At 60.3% G+C, this 17515-nt stretch overlaps 2 protein-coding genes across 2 annotated transcripts in view; both read right to left on the bottom strand.

The window, feature by feature from the left end:
- The window catches only part of LOC125926553 (keratin, type I cytoskeletal 17), a 39225-nt gene extending 33563 nt beyond the window's left edge, over window positions 1-5662 (bottom strand). Inside the window, exons 1-8 of the mRNA XM_049636081.1 lie at window positions 5032-5662; window positions 3848-3930; window positions 3311-3467; window positions 2559-2720; window positions 2015-2140; window positions 1702-1922; window positions 1560-1585; window positions 408-717 (exon numbers count right to left, since the gene is read on the bottom strand). Of these exons, the coding sequence (XP_049492038.1) occupies window positions 623-717; window positions 1560-1585; window positions 1702-1922; window positions 2015-2140; window positions 2559-2720; window positions 3311-3467; window positions 3848-3930; window positions 5032-5463 (1302 nt within the window). The 5' untranslated portion in view covers window positions 5464-5662 and the 3' untranslated portion in view covers window positions 408-622. Of the gene's footprint in view, window positions 718-1559; window positions 1586-1701; window positions 1923-2014; window positions 2141-2558; window positions 2721-3310; window positions 3468-3847; window positions 3931-5031 lie in introns of the transcript that reaches the window.
- A 3188-nt stretch (window positions 5663-8850) lies between these two features.
- On the bottom strand, window positions 8851-14504 carry LOC125926566 (keratin, type I cytoskeletal 42). The gene is made up of 6 exons (XM_049636098.1): window positions 13504-14504; window positions 11619-11701; window positions 11335-11491; window positions 10041-10202; window positions 9329-9454; window positions 8851-9075 (listed from the first exon to the last, which is right to left on the bottom strand). The coding sequence occupies exons 1-6, from the start codon at window positions 14020-14022 to the stop codon at window positions 8851-8853; spliced, it is 1272 nt and encodes a 423-aa protein (XP_049492055.1). The 5' UTR covers window positions 14023-14504.
- Between the last annotated feature and the right edge of the window lie 3011 nt (window positions 14505-17515).

A 17515-nucleotide genomic window follows, 5' to 3' on the forward strand; every position in this document is an offset into this window, starting at 1 on the left:
TCACAAAGGAACGTGGGCCCTAACCACCCTGCCTGCCTCCCCCGCCTTCCTTATGCTCCTGCCTCTTCCAGGAGGATCCTGATTCCTGTCCCACCCACCCCCTGCCCCCTCTTGGAGAAGGGCATGTCCCTCTTGGAGTAATTGACTGAATGCGTCATCCTTTAGGACTCTGGCTCCCACCTGACATCTCCTCAGCCATTTATGGATGAGAAAACCTACTTACAGGGCAAGAAGAGGCCACCTAAGACCTCCCCGGGTATGCTGGCCTGACCCTGGGTCTGGCACTGCCTGGACCACCCTCCCAAGGATCACTGACCCTTCGGAGATGCAAAGTGCCCCCCTAAGCCCTGCCCAGACCTACTCTTTACCCCGATCCTAGACCACCCTTGACCTCCAAGTCAACAACAGTTGGTGTCCACGGACTTTTCCCCCAGTTCACCCATTGCTCACTAGGGCCACCTCAGTGGCTACAATCAGGACGAATTCCATATGAGTCAACAAGCTTTATTGGTCAGGCAAGGGGTTATGGAAAAGGGACTAAGCCAGGAGTTGAAGCTGGGGAATCCAGAGGCTACAGGGTCAGTGGGGGAGCCTGGGGGGCTGGCTAGGAGGAGCAGAGTTCTCAGCGGGTGGTCTGGTGGACCTGCTCGCGGGAGGAGATGACCTTGCCATCCTGGACCTCTTCCACAATGGTGCGCACCTGGCGTGTGGTCACAGCTGCAGGAGACAGACAATCCGAGGTGGGGTGGGGGCCGAGAAACCCTGGCTCAGCCCCCAGTTCCCTGAGTAGAGCTAGCTCTCCCGCCACAGCCATTTGCGGTCCCTGCCTCTTCTCACCTCTCAATATCACATCCAGACACTCGTCCCTCCTGCTCTTGCCACTCCCTGTCCCATCCCCTCCCTGTGGCAGTGCCCCTGTAGGAGTCCAGCTTCCCAGATGGGAGGTTTGATCCTGACCCACTGTGTCCTTCTGCAAGACTGGGTGCTACCCAGTGGGGTCTATCTCTATTTCTCTGCAGTCTCCAGGGCATGGGCTAGGCTCCTGTCTCCTTCATCTCCAGACTGGGATCTCCAAGACAAGAACCAGGTCCGCATCACCCCCGTTAGACTAGATTCCCCGGGGCCAGGATCTTATCTTTCCCATCACACTGGGATCTAGAAGGCAAGGAAGGCAAGGACCATGTCCCTTTCTCCCTTCAGACTACAGATCCCAGGGTCAGGACTGCTCATCTGTAAGGTTCTCAAGAACAAAGACCACGAGAGACCATGTCCCTAATCTCCCCGTCAGAGGAGAGTCTCCAGGGCTAGGACCAGTTCTGCCCCAATCAAACTAGGATCTCTAGGGTAAGGACCATCTCTCTGCCCTGCCCCCATCAGACTAGTGTCTCCCTCATCTGATTCCCTTGAGCATCAATCCTGAGCCCTAACAGGTCCCTTTCTACACACATCCCTACTGAGGATCAGCTGTCATTCCCTGCAGGTCCTGGGACCCTCCCCAGCAATGAGCAGATGGGTTGCCTGCCCCGTGCACCCCCACCCTCAGCTACCGAGATCCTTACGTTCTTTGGGCTTGTAGTGAGTCAGGCTGGAGGAAAAAAAAAGAGAGAGAAAGAGGAGATTAGATTTGGGTCTGAGAGTTCCACCCCCACTCCAGACCCCCAGCCCCTGGCCCCTGGCCCCTGGCTCCCCGCCCCCACTCACTGGGCATCCTCGCCCTCCAGCAGGCGGCGGTAGGTGGCGATCTCCTGCTCCAGCCGCGTCTTCACGTCCAGCAGGATCTTGTACTCCTGGTTCTGCTGCTCCATCTCACAGCGCAGCTGGGCCAGCTGCTCCTCCACGCTGCCGATCAGCCCCTGGATCTGGGCCAGCTGCACGCAGTAGCGGTTCTCTGTCTCAGCCAGGCTACCTTCCAGGGATGCTTTCTGCAGGAGGGCAGGAGGCTCAGGGGTCAGCAAGGGGGGTCAGTGCCCCCTCCAGGGTCCCTGGTGCACCCCAGGCCTGGCAGCTCCCCTACCATGCTGAGCTGGGACTGCAGCTCGATCTCCAAGGCCTGCATGGTGCGCCGGAGCTCGGAGATCTCGCTCTTGCCGCTCTGTACCAGCTCGCTGTTGGTGGCCACCTCGCGGTTCAGCTCCTCTGTCTGCAGACAGGACACAGGAGAGTGCAGCGTGAGCTTGGGATCCCTTCTCCAAGTCAGATGACACCCACGGCCTCCGTATGATCAGCCCAGGGCCCATGCTGTGCCCACACGGGCACCTGGGGCTCTCCCCACCCCCATAACTCCCCTGGACACGGTCACCTTCCTGATCTCTGCTGGGCCTCTCAGCCCCCTCCCAAACCTAACTGTGGGAGCAATATGCCTTCTCACCAGCATCCCACTTTCCAAAGCCCAGAAACCTCCTGGCCTGTTGATGCAGTGGGTGACCCTGATCCCATGGGGTCGATATGGCTCACTGAGGATAGGGCACCCCTAAGATGCCAGGTACTGGGCATCAGTCAGGATTCAGTCCTTGCCCCCCATCCGCTGGGAGAGGCCTCCGGGCCGCAGCAGCCCCCACCTTGCTAAAGAACCAGTCCTCGGCGTCCTTGCGGTTCTTCTCTGCCATCTTCTCGTACTGGTCACGCATCTCAGACAGGATCCGGCTCAGGTCCACGCCAGGGGCGGCGTCCATCTCCACGTTGATCTCACCACCCACCTGGCCTCGCAGGGCGTTCATCTCCTGTGGGGGAGGGGGGTGTGGGTGTGGGCATGTGGACCTGTCCTGCTCTCTTACTCTCCAGACCCCTCCCAAGGAGCCCCCCTTCATTCTGCCTCTACCCCCTGCCCCTCCTGTTGACTCTTGTTCATCTGCTCTGCATGGGCTCTGCCTCTGCCGTCAGACTGGAGGTTCCCTAAGGACAGGTTCTATGCCCCCCCCATTAGACTGAGGGCGCTCCAAAGATAAAATCTAATTCTTAGGCCAGTACACCTAAGACATCCCCTTGAATTCCCAAACTTCCACATAGGGTCCAGGTTCAAGGGTTTGGGCTAGAACAAGGAGACCTCCTCACTGTCCCCTTGTCCTCTTGAGGGAGGCCAGGATGGGGAGAAGGGGCCTCTGTGGACCCCGGGAGGGTCCCCAGATTCAGGGAAACAGGGTGGTACATGGAAGGGACTAGGGGTCAGGGCTCCACAAACAGGGCTGTCCCATAAGGTGACCAGCCCTGGAGCACCTGCTCTGTGCTCTTCCCTCGGTCCCAGCCCTGGCACAGTTCCAGAGCCCTGCCACCCCCTCCGCAGCCTTTTTGACCTGCTGCCCCACCACCGCACCTCCTCGTGGTTCTTCCGCAGGTAGGCCAGCTCCTCCTTGAGGTTCTCGATCTGCATCTCCAGGTCGGCCCTGGCCAGGGTCAGCTCGTCCAACACCCTGCGCAGGCCATTGGTGTCGGCCTCCACACTCACCCGCAGGGCCTGCTCCGTCTCAAACCTGCAAAAGGAAACAGAGACTTAGTCTTGATGCTTGGACCCACAGGCAGGCCCAGGTCCTGGCCAGCATCTGGCCTCTGATGGTGAGGCACCATGGAGGTGAGGGTGTGGAGTGGAAGCAGAATGCTGCCTCAGGGCCCTGGGACCCTGTGGGGCCAAGCCCCACCCCCACCGGGCTTCTAGCTTCTCTCTTCTCTGCCTCCTGCCTCACCTCCCTCTCTCTGCCTAAGCCCAGCGGCCTTCAGAATTTGCTGCATTTGCCACATCCATGACTAAGTGGTGGACTCCCCCACCCCAGCTGCTGGCCCTTGCCATAGCAACTGCGGTCCTGGGGTGAGGAGGGGGGCCCCGGTTCCTCCCAGCCCCCTGGCCAGGGCTCACTTGGTGCGGAAGTCATCAGCTGCCAGGCGGGCGTTGTCAATCTGCAGCAGGATGTTGGCATTGTCCACGGTGGCCGTGAGGATCTGCGGAGACAGGAAAGTGGTAAGGCCGTCGGTAAGGAGTAGCTCAACCCAGACCAGGGTTCTGAGATGGATCTTCCTGCCTGGAGGCCAGTATGTGGCTGTCTTCAGGAAGGCTCTCTTCCTGCCCAGCCCCTCACCTTTACCAGGCAGTAATTGTTGGCAGAGGAGGGGCCGGCAGGGGTCTGAGGCACTGAAGCTTGCCTCCTCTCCCCACCCCCAGACCTGCCTCCTCCCACAAGGACCCCCATGCCAGGCTCCCTTCAACCAGAGCAGGCAGCCAGCTGGGAGTGCCCAGCTGGGAAGAGAAGAATGGGAGAGATCCCCTGGGGCAGAAGTTGTCCCAGAATCCCAGACAGAGCAACAGATGTGAACAACCCCCTCATTTTACAATTGGGGAGATGGTGCCCCTGAGAGGCTCCCCCAAAAGGCCCCTACAAGAGCCCTCACCAATGAGTAGTTCCAAATCAGAAGTCATGACCCCTGTTGGGCCCAAACCCCAGACTCCAGCAGGCAGCTCTGCCCTTGGGAGGTCTGCTGAACCCCATTCTTGAGGGGACAGTGGGAGGGGACAGGGGGAGGGGGACAGATGGGGAAGCCAGAAAAATCCCCAAATAAGACACACAGAGGCCTTCCTGAGGTCCCGCCCCCTGTCTCCACCTCCCCCTCCCAGCAGGTGCCGTCTTGAACTCACTAGATCCCTCACCCCACCATCACCCAAAATCCCCCTCTTGCTTCAAGAAGAGAGATGCCCACGTATCTGGCAGCCCATGGGCCCAGCCTCTACGCGCATCCACTCATCTTATCCTCCAATGACATGAGGTGGTGGCAACAAGCTCTGTGATGAGGAAACTGAGGCCCAGAGGAGCTCCATGAGGCTCACTTGTCCCTGGCCCAGACTGCTGCCTCCCGTAAAGGGGAATGTGGGCCACACAGTGGCTCCAAGGTGGGTTCCCAGAAGCCAACCCAGAGCCAAGCTGTCCTCAGCTCCCTGAGAGCCCGTGGCAGCCCCCTAGGCTGACTCCAGGCCATGGTCAAGGATACCAGACGCGGGGGAGGAGAAGCCATGCCCTCCAAAGGCTCTGTCCCACCAGCAGGCCCTACCTTGTTCTTCAGGTCCTCGATGGTCTGGTAGTAGTGGCTATAGTCACGGGCGGGCCCCGGGGCCTGCTTCTGGTACCAGTCCCGGATCTTCACCTCCAGCTCAGTGTTGGCCTCCTCCAGGGCGCGCACCTTGTCCAGGTAGGAGGCCAGCCGGTCGTTGAGGTTCTGCATGGTGGCCTTCTCCCCACCCGCCAGCAGCCCGTCCACGGCCCCAAAGCTGCCGCCGTAACCACTGCCAGAGCCAAAGCTGTAGCAGCTCGAATAGCTGCTGCCCCCGAGGGCACTGCCCAGGCCCCCCGCAGACCCCAGCCTGCAGGAGCCAGGGCCCAGGCTGCCAGACAGCCGGCAGGAGGTGCGGGACGAGCCGCCCCCCAGGCCAGAGGAGCCCTTGATGGAGCTGGAGGAGGTGAACTGGCGGATGGTGGTGGTCATGGTGGCAGCGGCGGGTGGCAGGCAGGCACAGAGTAAGAGGGCGAGAGAGGAGAGAGGTCCGAGGTGCGTGTGGCTGCCGGGACTCGCCCGCCGCCTTTATAGATCGACAAGTGGGCGTAGCGATTACAACAGGCTCGCTCCTCTGTTTCCATTCTCCTGAGCTTTCATCACTGCTGGCTGCCTGCCAGCTCCCAGGTGGCTGCCGGCCCCCTCCCCTCCCACCATTGGGGCTTTGCCTCATTTCCCCGAATCCCCGTGCTGGGTATCTGCGCGAGTGCATGTCTCTGGTCTCAGGCCTGTCACCTGTGATTCAGGCAGGCCCTCCAGCTATGCTTTCCCATGACCTAATACGGAGAAGAGGAGAAGCAGGACGTCACCGTCACCAGGCCCTCCCAGGCAGCTGCCACCCCAGCCCAGCCCACCGGGCCCCCGTGTCTGGCAGGGAAACCGGTCGGGGAACCAGGCAGACCCCGGCCTGAGGCCGGTCTCCTTCACCACATGCCACACCACAGTCCTGGCCCAGGGCTGGGTACTGGGGAGAGGGTGAGGACTGAGACCCTGTCCCACCTTGGACACTGGACTTAAGCCCACTAGGCTCACCACACAACACAGCGACTCTCAGGTTACCACCCCATTTTACAGATAAGGAAACTTCGAGAGGGATAGTGTCCCGCTGGCCCATCTGACCACAGAACCGGGCTGGCAGGGCTCCTGCTTCCTTCATCCCCAGTGTGCCACAGAGCCCAACACTTCCCACAGCCCCCGACACACTGCCCCCGCCCTCTGCAGAGCCCTGGCACCAGCTCCAGGAGCTGTGATTCCATCTGGCCACACTGCCCCTATCCCTGGAAACCCCAGGGACCCAGCCTGCCCCTCTAACCTTTCCCCACCTCCCTCCTGGGCCAGGGTGGGCAAGGAAGAGCTTAAGTAGAGAGCTTAAGTGGCGAGCCGGGGGTGGGGGGGCGGGGGGAGACCCTCCCTGTGAAAGGACGGCCGTGCCCCTGGCCACTCTCCTTATCCCTCCTGTACCCAAAGAGGCCTCAGGGGGAGGTGAGGGGCAGCCACCTCAAGTGCCGGCCAGATGGAAATATAAAGGACACTGCCTAAGGGTCTTCCTGAGAACCCCCAGCGAGTACTTCCCACCCCAAAGCCTCCCCCAGAAGCCCACCCCAGTCCCCTCATGGGGCCCCCACCTGCCCTGCCCACCACCCTCAGCCTTGCCCTGGGTCCCAGTGTCCCGGCAGGCTCGCTGAATGGAATGTGGCCGTGTCCCAGATTGCTGATGGCTTCCACTTCCCAGGCAGGCCCAGACATCCCCTCCTAGCAGCTGAGAGAGATTCCCCAACAGCCCGGCAGCTGCCAAGCCACCAGAGCAAACAGGACGCCCCCCACGCTCACACACACAGCAGCCACCCCACCCCACAGACTCCCCGAGCTGGGCCAAGCTGGTCTCCTGGGCTGGCCGTGCCACTGCCACCCCCTCTCGCCCATCAACACCTTGGACCATGCCTTTAGAAAGCCCCCTGCCCAGCCCTTCTCCCTCTGATCTTGAACCCAGACCTGCCCCAGGCTGAGGCAGGGAGTTCTCTAGAAGGGGTGTGGTTCCCCAGAAAGTCTATGGGGCCCTCCTGCGGACCAGCCCATGGGGACCCACGGGCTGATTCTTAGAAACTTTCCCAGCTCGATGGGCTCTCCCATCCCTTTGCCCTCAATCTCCTGCCTTCTTCCCTCTGGCCTCCCGGGAGCCCCCCAGGCCTGGATGAGGCGGACAGAACAGGTTTGCAGGTGACAAGTGTCACCCAAGCCCTCAAATTGTCCTCCTCCCCAGTCCCTCAGCACACACCGCCCCAAGCCAATGACTGGACCAGATCACACGAGGCATTGAACTTCAGGCAAAGCTTTAATAGCAGACACTGGGGCAATTCTAGGAGGACCCTCGGTGAGGGGCTGCAGGAAACAGATACAGAAAGGCAACAGCTCTTGGCTGGTGGCCCAGATGGGCACTCAGGGTGCGGCACTAGCATGCTGGGAGCCCAAGGCGATGGCTCCCCCGTGACCCTCGAGGCTGGGCTGTCACAGGTGGAAAGGGGCCTCAGTGTGTGGAGCGGTGGACCTGCTCGCGGGAGGAGACCACCTTGCCATCCTGGACTTCCTCCATAATGGTGCGCACCTGGCGGGTGGTCACTGTGGCTGCAGGCGGTGGAGGAGGGGGCACAGGAAATCTCAGGCCCGAGCCCCTCCCCCAGTCTCCCGCACAGACGGGTCCCCGGCCTCTCCCCACTCCCTTCGGGCCAGACAGGGCAGGCTCTTACCTTCCCGGGTGGGCTGTGAGATCAGGGAAGAGGAGTACTGGGTGGCCAGGCTGCAGGGAGGGAGAGGGAGACCTGTCAGTGCAGGGGTGCAGGCCAGGAGCCCGGCCCCATGGAGAAGGAGCGGCTGGGGAGGACTAGGGCGAGGGGAGAGAGGTCCCAGCAAACCAGAGAGAAATCACAGCTGAGAATACCACAAGGGTCAAAGGGCATCGGCCCCGTGGGCAGGACTAAGGAAAGGGGACACCCCCACAGGAGGCCCAGAGGCACTTTGTGGCTAACCAGGGATTTACAAGGAGAAGCTGAGCAAGTGGTTTTTCCATATCCCAAAGGGCCCAACAAACAGACTCTCTTAAAGCGGGAGAGAGAGTGGTTAGACTATAGGTGCGCTTTGCCATCGTCAGGGAGCAAAAAGCTGGAATGTATGACTTAGCATGGAGATTCCAGGACATTCTCAGCCCCTTTACACTGGGGCCCGGATGTACCCTCCCAGCTCCAACCCAGATCACCACCCACCCGGCTCCTTATTCCATCCCGGGTAATGGCATCACCAGCCAGTCATCAGAACCAGAAACCCAGGGTCATCGTCCTCCGCTCCTTCGTGGGCTCACTCAACACGTGTTGCGTCCCTCCAGGGAGCCACGCTCGCCCCCACGTCCAGGCATCTAGCGCTGCTGTTTTTAACTACAACACATCCTCTCCACACACCACCTGCCTCTCCCTGCCCTCCACCCCCGCCTTACAGCAGGGCTTCTCTGGCCCGACTCCCTGCTCCTGCCTCCTGACAGGTCTCCCTGCCCCCACCAGGGCCCTTCTGATGCATTTCTCCCTATGCAGCCAGAGCGAACATTCTAAGACATCTCGATGATAGTACCACTCCTCTGTGCAAAATCCCTCCGTGGCTCCCCGTTTCCCACACCGTCTAGTCCAGACCCTTTCGTTCGGCCTTCAGTGCTCCTCACGGCGGGACCCCTGCCAGTGTCACCTCCTGCAGACCTCTGCACCTCCCCAGCACAAACGTCCCTGCCTGGATGCAGCGGCCCCCGACCGACCCAAGGGTGTGCCCCGGTGCCCCCACTCACTGGGCGTCCTCGCCCTCCAGCAGGCGGCGGTAGGTGGCGATCTCTTGCTCCAGCCGTGTCTTCACGTCCAGCAGTACCTGGTACTCGTTGTTCTGGCGCTCCATGTCACAGCGGAGCTCACACAGCTGCTGCTCGATGTTGCTGATGAGCCCCTGCAACTGGGCCAGCTGGGCCCCGTAGCGGGCCTCGGTCTCCGCCAGGCTGCCCTCCAGCGATGCTTTCTGTGGGCCAAAGCAAGGGTGGCTGGGTGAGACCCAGCTGGGACCCTTCTCCAGGGCAGAGCACCCAGCAGGGGGACGCATCCGCGTGGGTTTGCAGGTGCCGCCAGCACCATGGGGCAGTAACAGAGGCAGAGAGGGACCCATGTGAAGTGACAGGCTGGGTGGGGAATTCGGGTCCTCCGAATGGAAGTCTAGGAGGCTGGACCCACCCTGGGGTGACAGGTACAGGCCAGGGAGGGGGTCAGAGCCCTACCATGCTGAGCTGGGACTGCAGCTCAATCTCCAGATTCTGCACGGAGCGGCGGAGCTCTGTGATCTCCGTCCTGCTGCTCTGCAGGGCCTCGGTGTTGGTGGCCACCTCACGGTTCAGCTCCTCCGTCTGGAAGGCGGGTCGGGGGGGTGGGGCACAGGGGCTTGAGAAGGCTTGCAGAGGTGGGGCAGAGGACAGGGTCCACCTCCGAGCCCTGACCTCCCAGACCTGCTCCCCCAGCCCCTCCCTGGCTCTGGGGGCTGCAAACACCCGCACACAGACACCCTCTGTGCCCACCCTGGGACTCAGTGGACGCACCGTGCTTTGCGTTCAATAGTCCTACCGAGCACTGCGCAAAAACAGCTTTTACTCTCTTTGTGCCTGTTACTGTCCTGGGTACTGTAGCTGCTAGGTGTGTGTTTACTAAGGGCATGAGGTATTCATCCAAACACACACATACCTACAAATATGCTGGGGGAAGCCCCAGACAGGGATGACGGGCCCTGGATCCGTTCCCCAGGCCGCAGCGTGGCTTGTGTGAGCCTGAGGCCCCTCTGAGCCCCACAATCTGCATCTGGACATGAGCAGTGGGTCCAACTGGTTTCCAAAGGTCCTTCCAGCTGGGACAGCTGTGATCTACAAGTTTTCCAGCCTGTTCTCAGGACCCAGCACACATATGGAGCAAGTTCACACTTGCTCATGCACGGCCACCCACCTTGCTGAAGAACCAGTCCTCAGCGTCCTTGCGGTTCTTCTCCGCCATCTTCTCGTACTGGTCGCGCATCTCATTCAGGATGCGGCTCAGGTCCACGCCGGGGGCGGCGTCCATCTCCACGCTGACGTCCCCGCCCACCTGGCCTCTCAGAGCATTCATTTCCTGGGCAAGAGGAGAACAGGAGCTCACCAGAGCCATCCCAGGGAGAGACCCTGGGGCCGGGCCTCTCTCCCTCAGGGAGATGGGTACCGATGACCGACAGACACAGACAGACAGCCCAATGGCTCCTCCCCTTGAAGATGGAGGTGGATGTGATCATGTCTTGAACATGCAGGGCTGTGAATATGGACCATCTCCCCCAACTCTCACTCAGAGATGGACTTTGCCCAGTTCCAATGTGTGCGGGGCGAGGAGAGACAGTAACTCCCCAGCCCGTCAGGGGATGAGCTGGGACAGCCTCACTCACCTCCCTGACCACCCGCCTCGTCCCCTGCCCCCAACCGCACAGGGGAAGCAGTCCCGTGCTGGCATCTGCAGAACCAGAACTTGCTAGGAGATGTTAATCTGCTGGGGCGGGGACGCAATCTGTATGACCAGCCTCAAAGCCAAGTGGAGACACTTTCTGGGCTCCTGCTTCTCCAAGATTAGACTCCCCTAGCATGGGCCAGCCCAGAGGTTGGCCCAGAAGGAAGCCGCAGGCTCATTAGTCCCCCTACAGGGTCTGGGATCCTGACCCTTGGGTTGAGCCTTAGGGTCTGTAGGACTCCAAGACTCTCTGAAAAAGGGAGGTGGGAGAGATGGCAAAGTGGTGGCGTCAGACGTGGGTGTGGCTATGGGTCAGACAGACCTGTGCAGCTCTGGATAAATCCCTTCACCTCCTGAGCCTCAGTCTCTTCACTGGTGAGGGAAGGAAAGAGCACCCTTCTCCCAGGGCCACTTTCAGTATCAGCTGAGATAATTGCCATGAATCACTTGTAATGTGCTGAGCAGATTTTGGTTGTTGTTATGACTATCACTATTACAATTAATTAGAGTAATTAGCATGCGTGTTCTTAGACTGATTTGCTCATCAGATAGTTAACTGCCACCACTCAATAGGTAGTGCCTTGAGGGACAAGGGAAGTATCTTCGGGGGGGAGAGGGTCCTCCAGGCCTCGTGCAGGGCCCCCTGAGGGTCTCCCAGGTTCAGGGCCAGAACTAGACTGAGAGCATGGCCTTGGCCCAGGAAGATTTGGGAGCCCCAGCCTTGCTTATTCCCAGGTGAGTTTCTCTTACACTTCCAGGACAGCCTCACCTCCTCGTGGTTCTTCTTCAGGAAGGCCAGCTCCTCCTTGAGGTTCTCGATCTGCATCTCCAGGTCGGCCCTGGCCAGGGTCAGCTCGTCCAGCACCCTGCGCAGGCCATTGGTGTCGGCCTCCACGGTCATCCGCAGGTTCAGCTCAGTCTCGTACCTGGAAAGGGTGGAGGCATGAGCCAAGGAGCGCCCCAGGACACCCCCTTGTACGCACAGAGAGCTCTGGTGTGCAGAGCCGGGCCCAACACCCGCCCCCGGGGACAACCCTGGAGGCGCAGGCTCACTTGTTGCGGAAGTCATCAGCTGCCAGACGGGCGTTGTCGATCTGCAGCACCAAGCTGGCATTGTCGATGGTGGCCGCCAGGATCTGGGAGGCACAGTGGGCTGGGTGAGCAAGCACCCTGGGAAGGCCCCGCAACACCCTTCTTGCAGCCCCTTTGGAGAGTGGACCAGATAGAGGAGATGAGGGCCCCGCAATCTCCCCCTCAGGGCACCCTGCGAGAGGGCCCACAGAGTGGTGGGGGCGCAGTGCCCAGGCACAGGTAACCATGAGGTCAGGAGAGACCCATAATATTCCCGTGCACCTCACTCTCTCTTCCCCAACTGAGATCACCTCTAGGCTCGGTTGCCCCCTCCTCCAGGAAGCCCTCCTCCACACACCCCATGTGTGTCCCTCCTTCCGGTCACACCTCCTCCCTGCCCATCTCCTTCACAACACTTCTCCCAACTGTGATTTTCTCCACAACTTTTTTGGTCATTTCCTCCACTGGACTCAGCTCCAGGGGGACAAGGCCATATCTGTATCACTCTTCGGAATCCCTAGCCCTGGGCAAAGTACCTGGCCCAGAGTCAGCCCCCAAGAAACATTGGTTTAATTAGGCAATTAATTAATTAATTAAGTAACAAGATTATGACCAGCCCCACCTCAAACCTAAAGCAAAGTTCTCTCTTCCCACAGGGTCACCTGAGTGGTTGAAATGAGAGCAGGGAAGGGGCTTTGGAGGGGGCAGAAGGTCAGTTATTATTACTGTTGCTGTCACTGTTATCGTCAGAAAAGCTGAGAGGCTGTACTCCAGAGCCACGTGGGCAGAAGGAGAGGGAGGCCCCTAAATGCTGCCCAGAGGGAGGAGAGAGGAAGTCTTAGTGGAGGTGGCAGATGAGCTGGGAAGAATCTGGAAGCTTTTAAGGCTGAGGGTTGATGTGCAGAAGGTGTAGGAGGAAGCAGCCTCAGCAGCCAAAAAGTAGCTCCAATAGCCTCCTTCTGGGCCTCAGAGTCCCCTTCGGGGCCCTGTGAAGTGACCCTGGGTCTCTGTTTCCAGAGTGAGCCCAAGGGCCAATTTGTTACCCATCCTTGGCCTCAGTGGCCTACAGACCCGTCTCCTACCCACCTCCCTGCTCAGGAGGCTGATTGGGCTTAGCAAGGGGCCCTTGTGAAAACCCCCGAGGGGCGCAGTGACTCAGAGGGGCGGAGGCCTGATGCTCGGGCACAGGGGGGTTGTGGTGAGGAGCTGGCTGACCCCGAAGCTTGGAATGCTGACTCACCAGGGCTCCCCTGGGTTCCCTGCTGCTCAGACCAAGGCCCATATCTGATCTGGCACTCCCAGTCATTCTGCTTCCAGGGGGCAATTGCAGGAATTCCCTTCCTGGCCGAGGTCCCGGGAAGGAGCAGACAAAGCCCCTCACAGGGCAGCACCAGACCTGACTCCCTACCAGGAAAGAGCAGGCCCCAGCCTGGCCTCCCCTAAACATCCCGGCATTTCTTTCAGCTCTCACCTGCCTCGGGGTGGCACAGGCTGCAGCACCAAAGGACCCTCCGGGGCGGGTCTCGTGCAGAAGACCCAGGCACCCCGTTCACAGAATGCCAAGGCCATGCTCTTAGAGGTCATGAGCATGTGGGTATGTGTTGTGTTCTCCTTCAGACTCACTTAATCCCTTCCCTTGGGAGCTTCCAGTCTGAGCAGGAAGACATAGATCCTTCTCTCAGGGACCCCCAGAGTGACTTTCCATGGTCATGCCAGTGAGAGAGTGAATGAAGGAAGGAACCAATGAATGATGGAGACCCAGGGCAGAGAAGAAATGTTGGAAAAGGTCCAAAGTTGGGAGGGAGGGAGTCAGAAGCAGGTAGTAAGGACACAAGGCAGAGGGCAGGGAGCTGGCTGGCCCACACACCTTGTTCCTCAGGTCCTCGATGGTCTTGAAGTAGGGGCTGTAGTCGCGGGCGGGCCCCGGCCCCTGCTTCTGGTACCAGTCCCGGATCTTCACCTCCAGGTCTGCGTTGGCCTCCTCCAGGGCGCGCACCTTGTCCAGGTAGGAGGCCAGCCGGTCGTTGAGGTTCTGCATGGTCTCCTTCTCGCTGCCCCCCAGCAGGGCGTCCGCGGCACCAAAGCCAGAGCCGAAGCCCGCGCCGAAGCCAGAGCCGAAGCCCGCGCCGAAGCCAGAGCCGGAGCCGAAGCCCCCGCCCAGGCTGCAGGTGTAGCCCCCGCCGTAGCCGCCCCCCAAGCCCGCCGAGAAGCGGGATGAGGTGACCGACATGTTGCCACAGCTGCCGGCTCCCAGGAGGCTGGGGGCCCGGCAGGCGCCCCCCACACGAACCGAGGACACCCGAGAGAACCCCCCACCCGGCACACACAGGCCCTTGACGGAGCCGGAGGTTGAGAACTGGCGGATGCTGGTGGTGGTGGCAGCCATCGTGTCCACAAGTCAGGAGCAGGGTCTGGTCTGGACAGAGACCCCAGGCAGCTCTTTATAGCCAGGCTAAAACGGGGCTGGGCCCCCGGCCCTTGAAGTCAGAGCCAAAACCCCAGCCGTGTAATTTATTTCCGTACCGGCCGCCCAGGGCCTGGGGCTCAGGCTGGACATGCCGAGTGCATCCCCCGGGCCCCATCCCCTACCAGCGCCTGGCCTGGACAGGTGGCCTCTTAGCAGCCCATTGTCTGTTGGGAAACAAAGGTGGCGTTGGAGCCGCAGCCCCGGGGCAGGGTGAACCTCCATTCTCGGCCACAATTAGGCGGCTGAGCTCATCCTTGGGGGCAGTCCGGAGAACCCAGCCCTGGGAACCAGACAGGGCCTAGAACAAGGCTCCACAAGCCTGGAGCATGGAGGCTGGTCTGGCCCCCCAACCAGCATTCCCGAGCCCCAGGGAGAGGGTGGAAAGATTTGGGATGACACCCTCTCCCAGGTACAATGTGGCCCTGAGAGAGCACACGCACCGCCCCCCCCCCCCCCGGCCCCCAGACCAAAGGAGAGAATCAGCCTCTACTTGAGGGATTCCCCCAGCTGATCAATCCACGTCTGCGGGAGGGGACACAGCCCCTGGCCTGGGGGATCGGGATCTGAGGGGAATAGACACTGCCATTGGCCTGAGGAAGCTTTGGATCCAAGCCTCACAGGAAGTCAATTCACAAGCCTGTTCCCTCCTTTGTAAAATGGGGGTCATTCCTGCCTCCCATGGTCTTTGAGGGAATCTGGAGAGGTGGTGGCATCAGTGAAGCTGGGGGTGGACTCAGGAGTTTGAGACCAGAGGGAGAAAAACGAAGCAGAGAGTTAGGGTGACCGCTCCCGCTCATCCCCCCAGGAGCAAAGGAAGGCCACTCTGGAAGGGCTCCCTGGAGGAGGCGAAGCCAGATCTGTCTGTGCAGCTGGGCGTGTCCGCTAGCACTGCACCCAGGGGAGGGCCACCCCTGCGAGGGAGCAGAGCTGTCCCACTTCCTGGCAGCTGGCACCCGCCCGCCGCCCAACAAGAGATTACAGCCTAATCTCCTCGGCGCTAATGATTTAGGCACTGCCAGGACACTGGCGTCTACACCGGGCCTGTCTGAATGGGGAGCTTCCGGGGGTGGCCAGGGCCTGAGGGATGGGCAGGTGAGGGCGAACCTGGCTCCCATGCGGGTGGCCCGGGCTCTCAGCCCACACACGGGGACACAGAGGGAGTCAGGTTTTCCATGCAGGCCTCAGCAACGGGGCTGAGGCAGGCTGCTAGAAGGACTTCCTGCTTAGAAAGTGGGTGGCCTCCCAGGCGACGATGTCTCCTTGCTTGGGAAGTGGGGACAGCACAAGCTATCTGGGAGAGAAGGGATGAACCCCAGCCTAACCCTGCTCCAGCCCTGCCTGCGAAGTCGAGGGGTGCCCAGGGCTGCTGGAGGAGGATGGAGAGGGGGCTCAAAATCAAGGCAGGGGAGCAAGGTCAGACCTCCAGGGTTCTCTCACAAGGTTAGACACCAGGGAGGACTTCCTGGCAATCCAGGATGGTCTCTAGGAAGGACCTGGGGTCACCTGAGTGTGCCAGAGACAGGCTCTATCCCAGCCGATCACCCTGTCACAGAACGACATGCAGTGAGACCCTCCCCATCCCTGCTGGAGCCATCCTCCCAGGAACACCCCCTCCCCCAGGAGCTAAGTCCCTTCCTCCCTCCAAGCAGCCTCGCTGGGTTGTCTGCCTTCCACACTGAATCTGGAGTGCGGCCAGGGGCCCTTCAGTGCCTCTCCCTAAAGCCCACAGCCCAGCCTTCACCCTACCTTCAAATCTCCCAGACCCTAGTCTTGAGGTCCAGCTTCAGGGGGCAGAGAGTTTATTAACCTTCCTTCCTCCCTCCAAAATCACCAAGGCCTCATCTACCATCACCACCATTTGACCCCCTCAAGCTCCCTCAGCCCTAACATCAGACCGCATGCCAAGGTCTGAGCTTGCTTCCCCACACTGGTGATTCCCAGGCCTTCTGTCTCTGCTCTTTGGAGACTCTACTGTCTGTGGATCCCCCTAAGGCACCCCAACCCAGAAAGGATTCACATGCTGAGGGATGGGCCCAGCCAGCCCCTATCCCTGAGTGAAAGGGCAGAGTTAGACCCCAGGAAGCTTCCCTGGCCCTCTGGAATGCATGACTATCCCTGGCCTACGAAGACCTAGACATTCCACCCACACAGCTCAGGGACAGCCCTCGCCACATCTTCCCAGCAGTGCTATGAGGAAACTGAGGCACATGGCACTTGAGTGGCCAACACGCAGGTGGGGCGGGGCAGGGGGGGCCGGCATTAGCAGCAGAGCCAGGCCCAGGGCCAGGGCCGCAGCAGCTCCCACTCTCCCTGCCAGTTGGGGAAGGAAGGTCTGACAGGAGCCAGCCGGAAGGCTGCACAGAGGTCCTCTCGGCCGTGACTCCTCCTGCCCGGGCCTGTCCTCCACCCCCGGCAGGGAGAGGCCCCTGGCAGCCGAACGGGCAGCACCAGACCCGCAGCCCCCGCAGTCGTCAGCAGCTTGGCCCACATGGAAGATAAGAAGAAAAGGAGGAAGGGATCCAGCCCCAGAGGCTTCTGGGAGTCAAGCACAGTGGGAGAGGGGACCCGTGGACCCAGGGAATGACTGGGACAACTCCCCTCGTCCCCCACTGCCTTCATGCCAGCCCTAGGCTTGACTAACCCCACAGGCCCAGGGCCTCCTCTCCAGGGGTTGCTGAAAAGCCAGCAGGCTCAAGGGAGTAGAGACAGGCCTCGCCTAGGATCTGAGTGGGACCAGTGTGTGGGGAGAGGGTCCATGAAACCACACCCACCCCTCTGATGTTGCTGGAAGGCTCAGAATGGAGAGTAACCTGGGGGCCCGGTATACAGTTGATGTTCAATAAACACATATTAATAGGGATCGCGGGCTGACTCAGTCAGACAAGCATGTGACTCTGATCTTTGGGTCATGAGTTCAAGCCCCATGTTGGGTGTAGAGATTCCTTAAATATATAAATAAACTTAAAAAATAATGGGTGCGTATTAATACTGATAAAAGTCATGCCACATCTGCCTGGCTTCTTGGCACCTCTAGGCTCCCAGCATTAACTGTCACCCCGAGGACAGTGCCCACATTTCACCCCCACCCAGAACCCAGAGCCCAGCTTGTACACAGCAGATGCTTTCTTTTTTTTTTTTTTTTAATTTTTTTTAATGTTTATTTTTGAAAGAGATAGAGACACACAGTGTGAGTGGAGGAGGGGCAGAGAGAGAGGGAGACACAGAATCCGAAGCAGGCTCCAGGCTCCCAGCTGTCAGCACAGAGCCCGATGCGGGGCTCGAACCCACAAACCGTGAGATCGTGACCTGAGCTGAAGTCGGATGCTTAACCGACTGAGCCACCCAGGTGCCCCACACAGCAGATGCTTTCAGGTGCTTATTGAATCACTAGGGACATGGAGTCTGGGCCATG

This window comes from Panthera uncia, chromosome E1 (assembly GCF_023721935.1).
Source record: "Panthera uncia isolate 11264 chromosome E1, Puncia_PCG_1.0, whole genome shotgun sequence".
Classification (NCBI taxonomy): domain Eukaryota; kingdom Metazoa; phylum Chordata; class Mammalia; order Carnivora; family Felidae; genus Panthera; species Panthera uncia.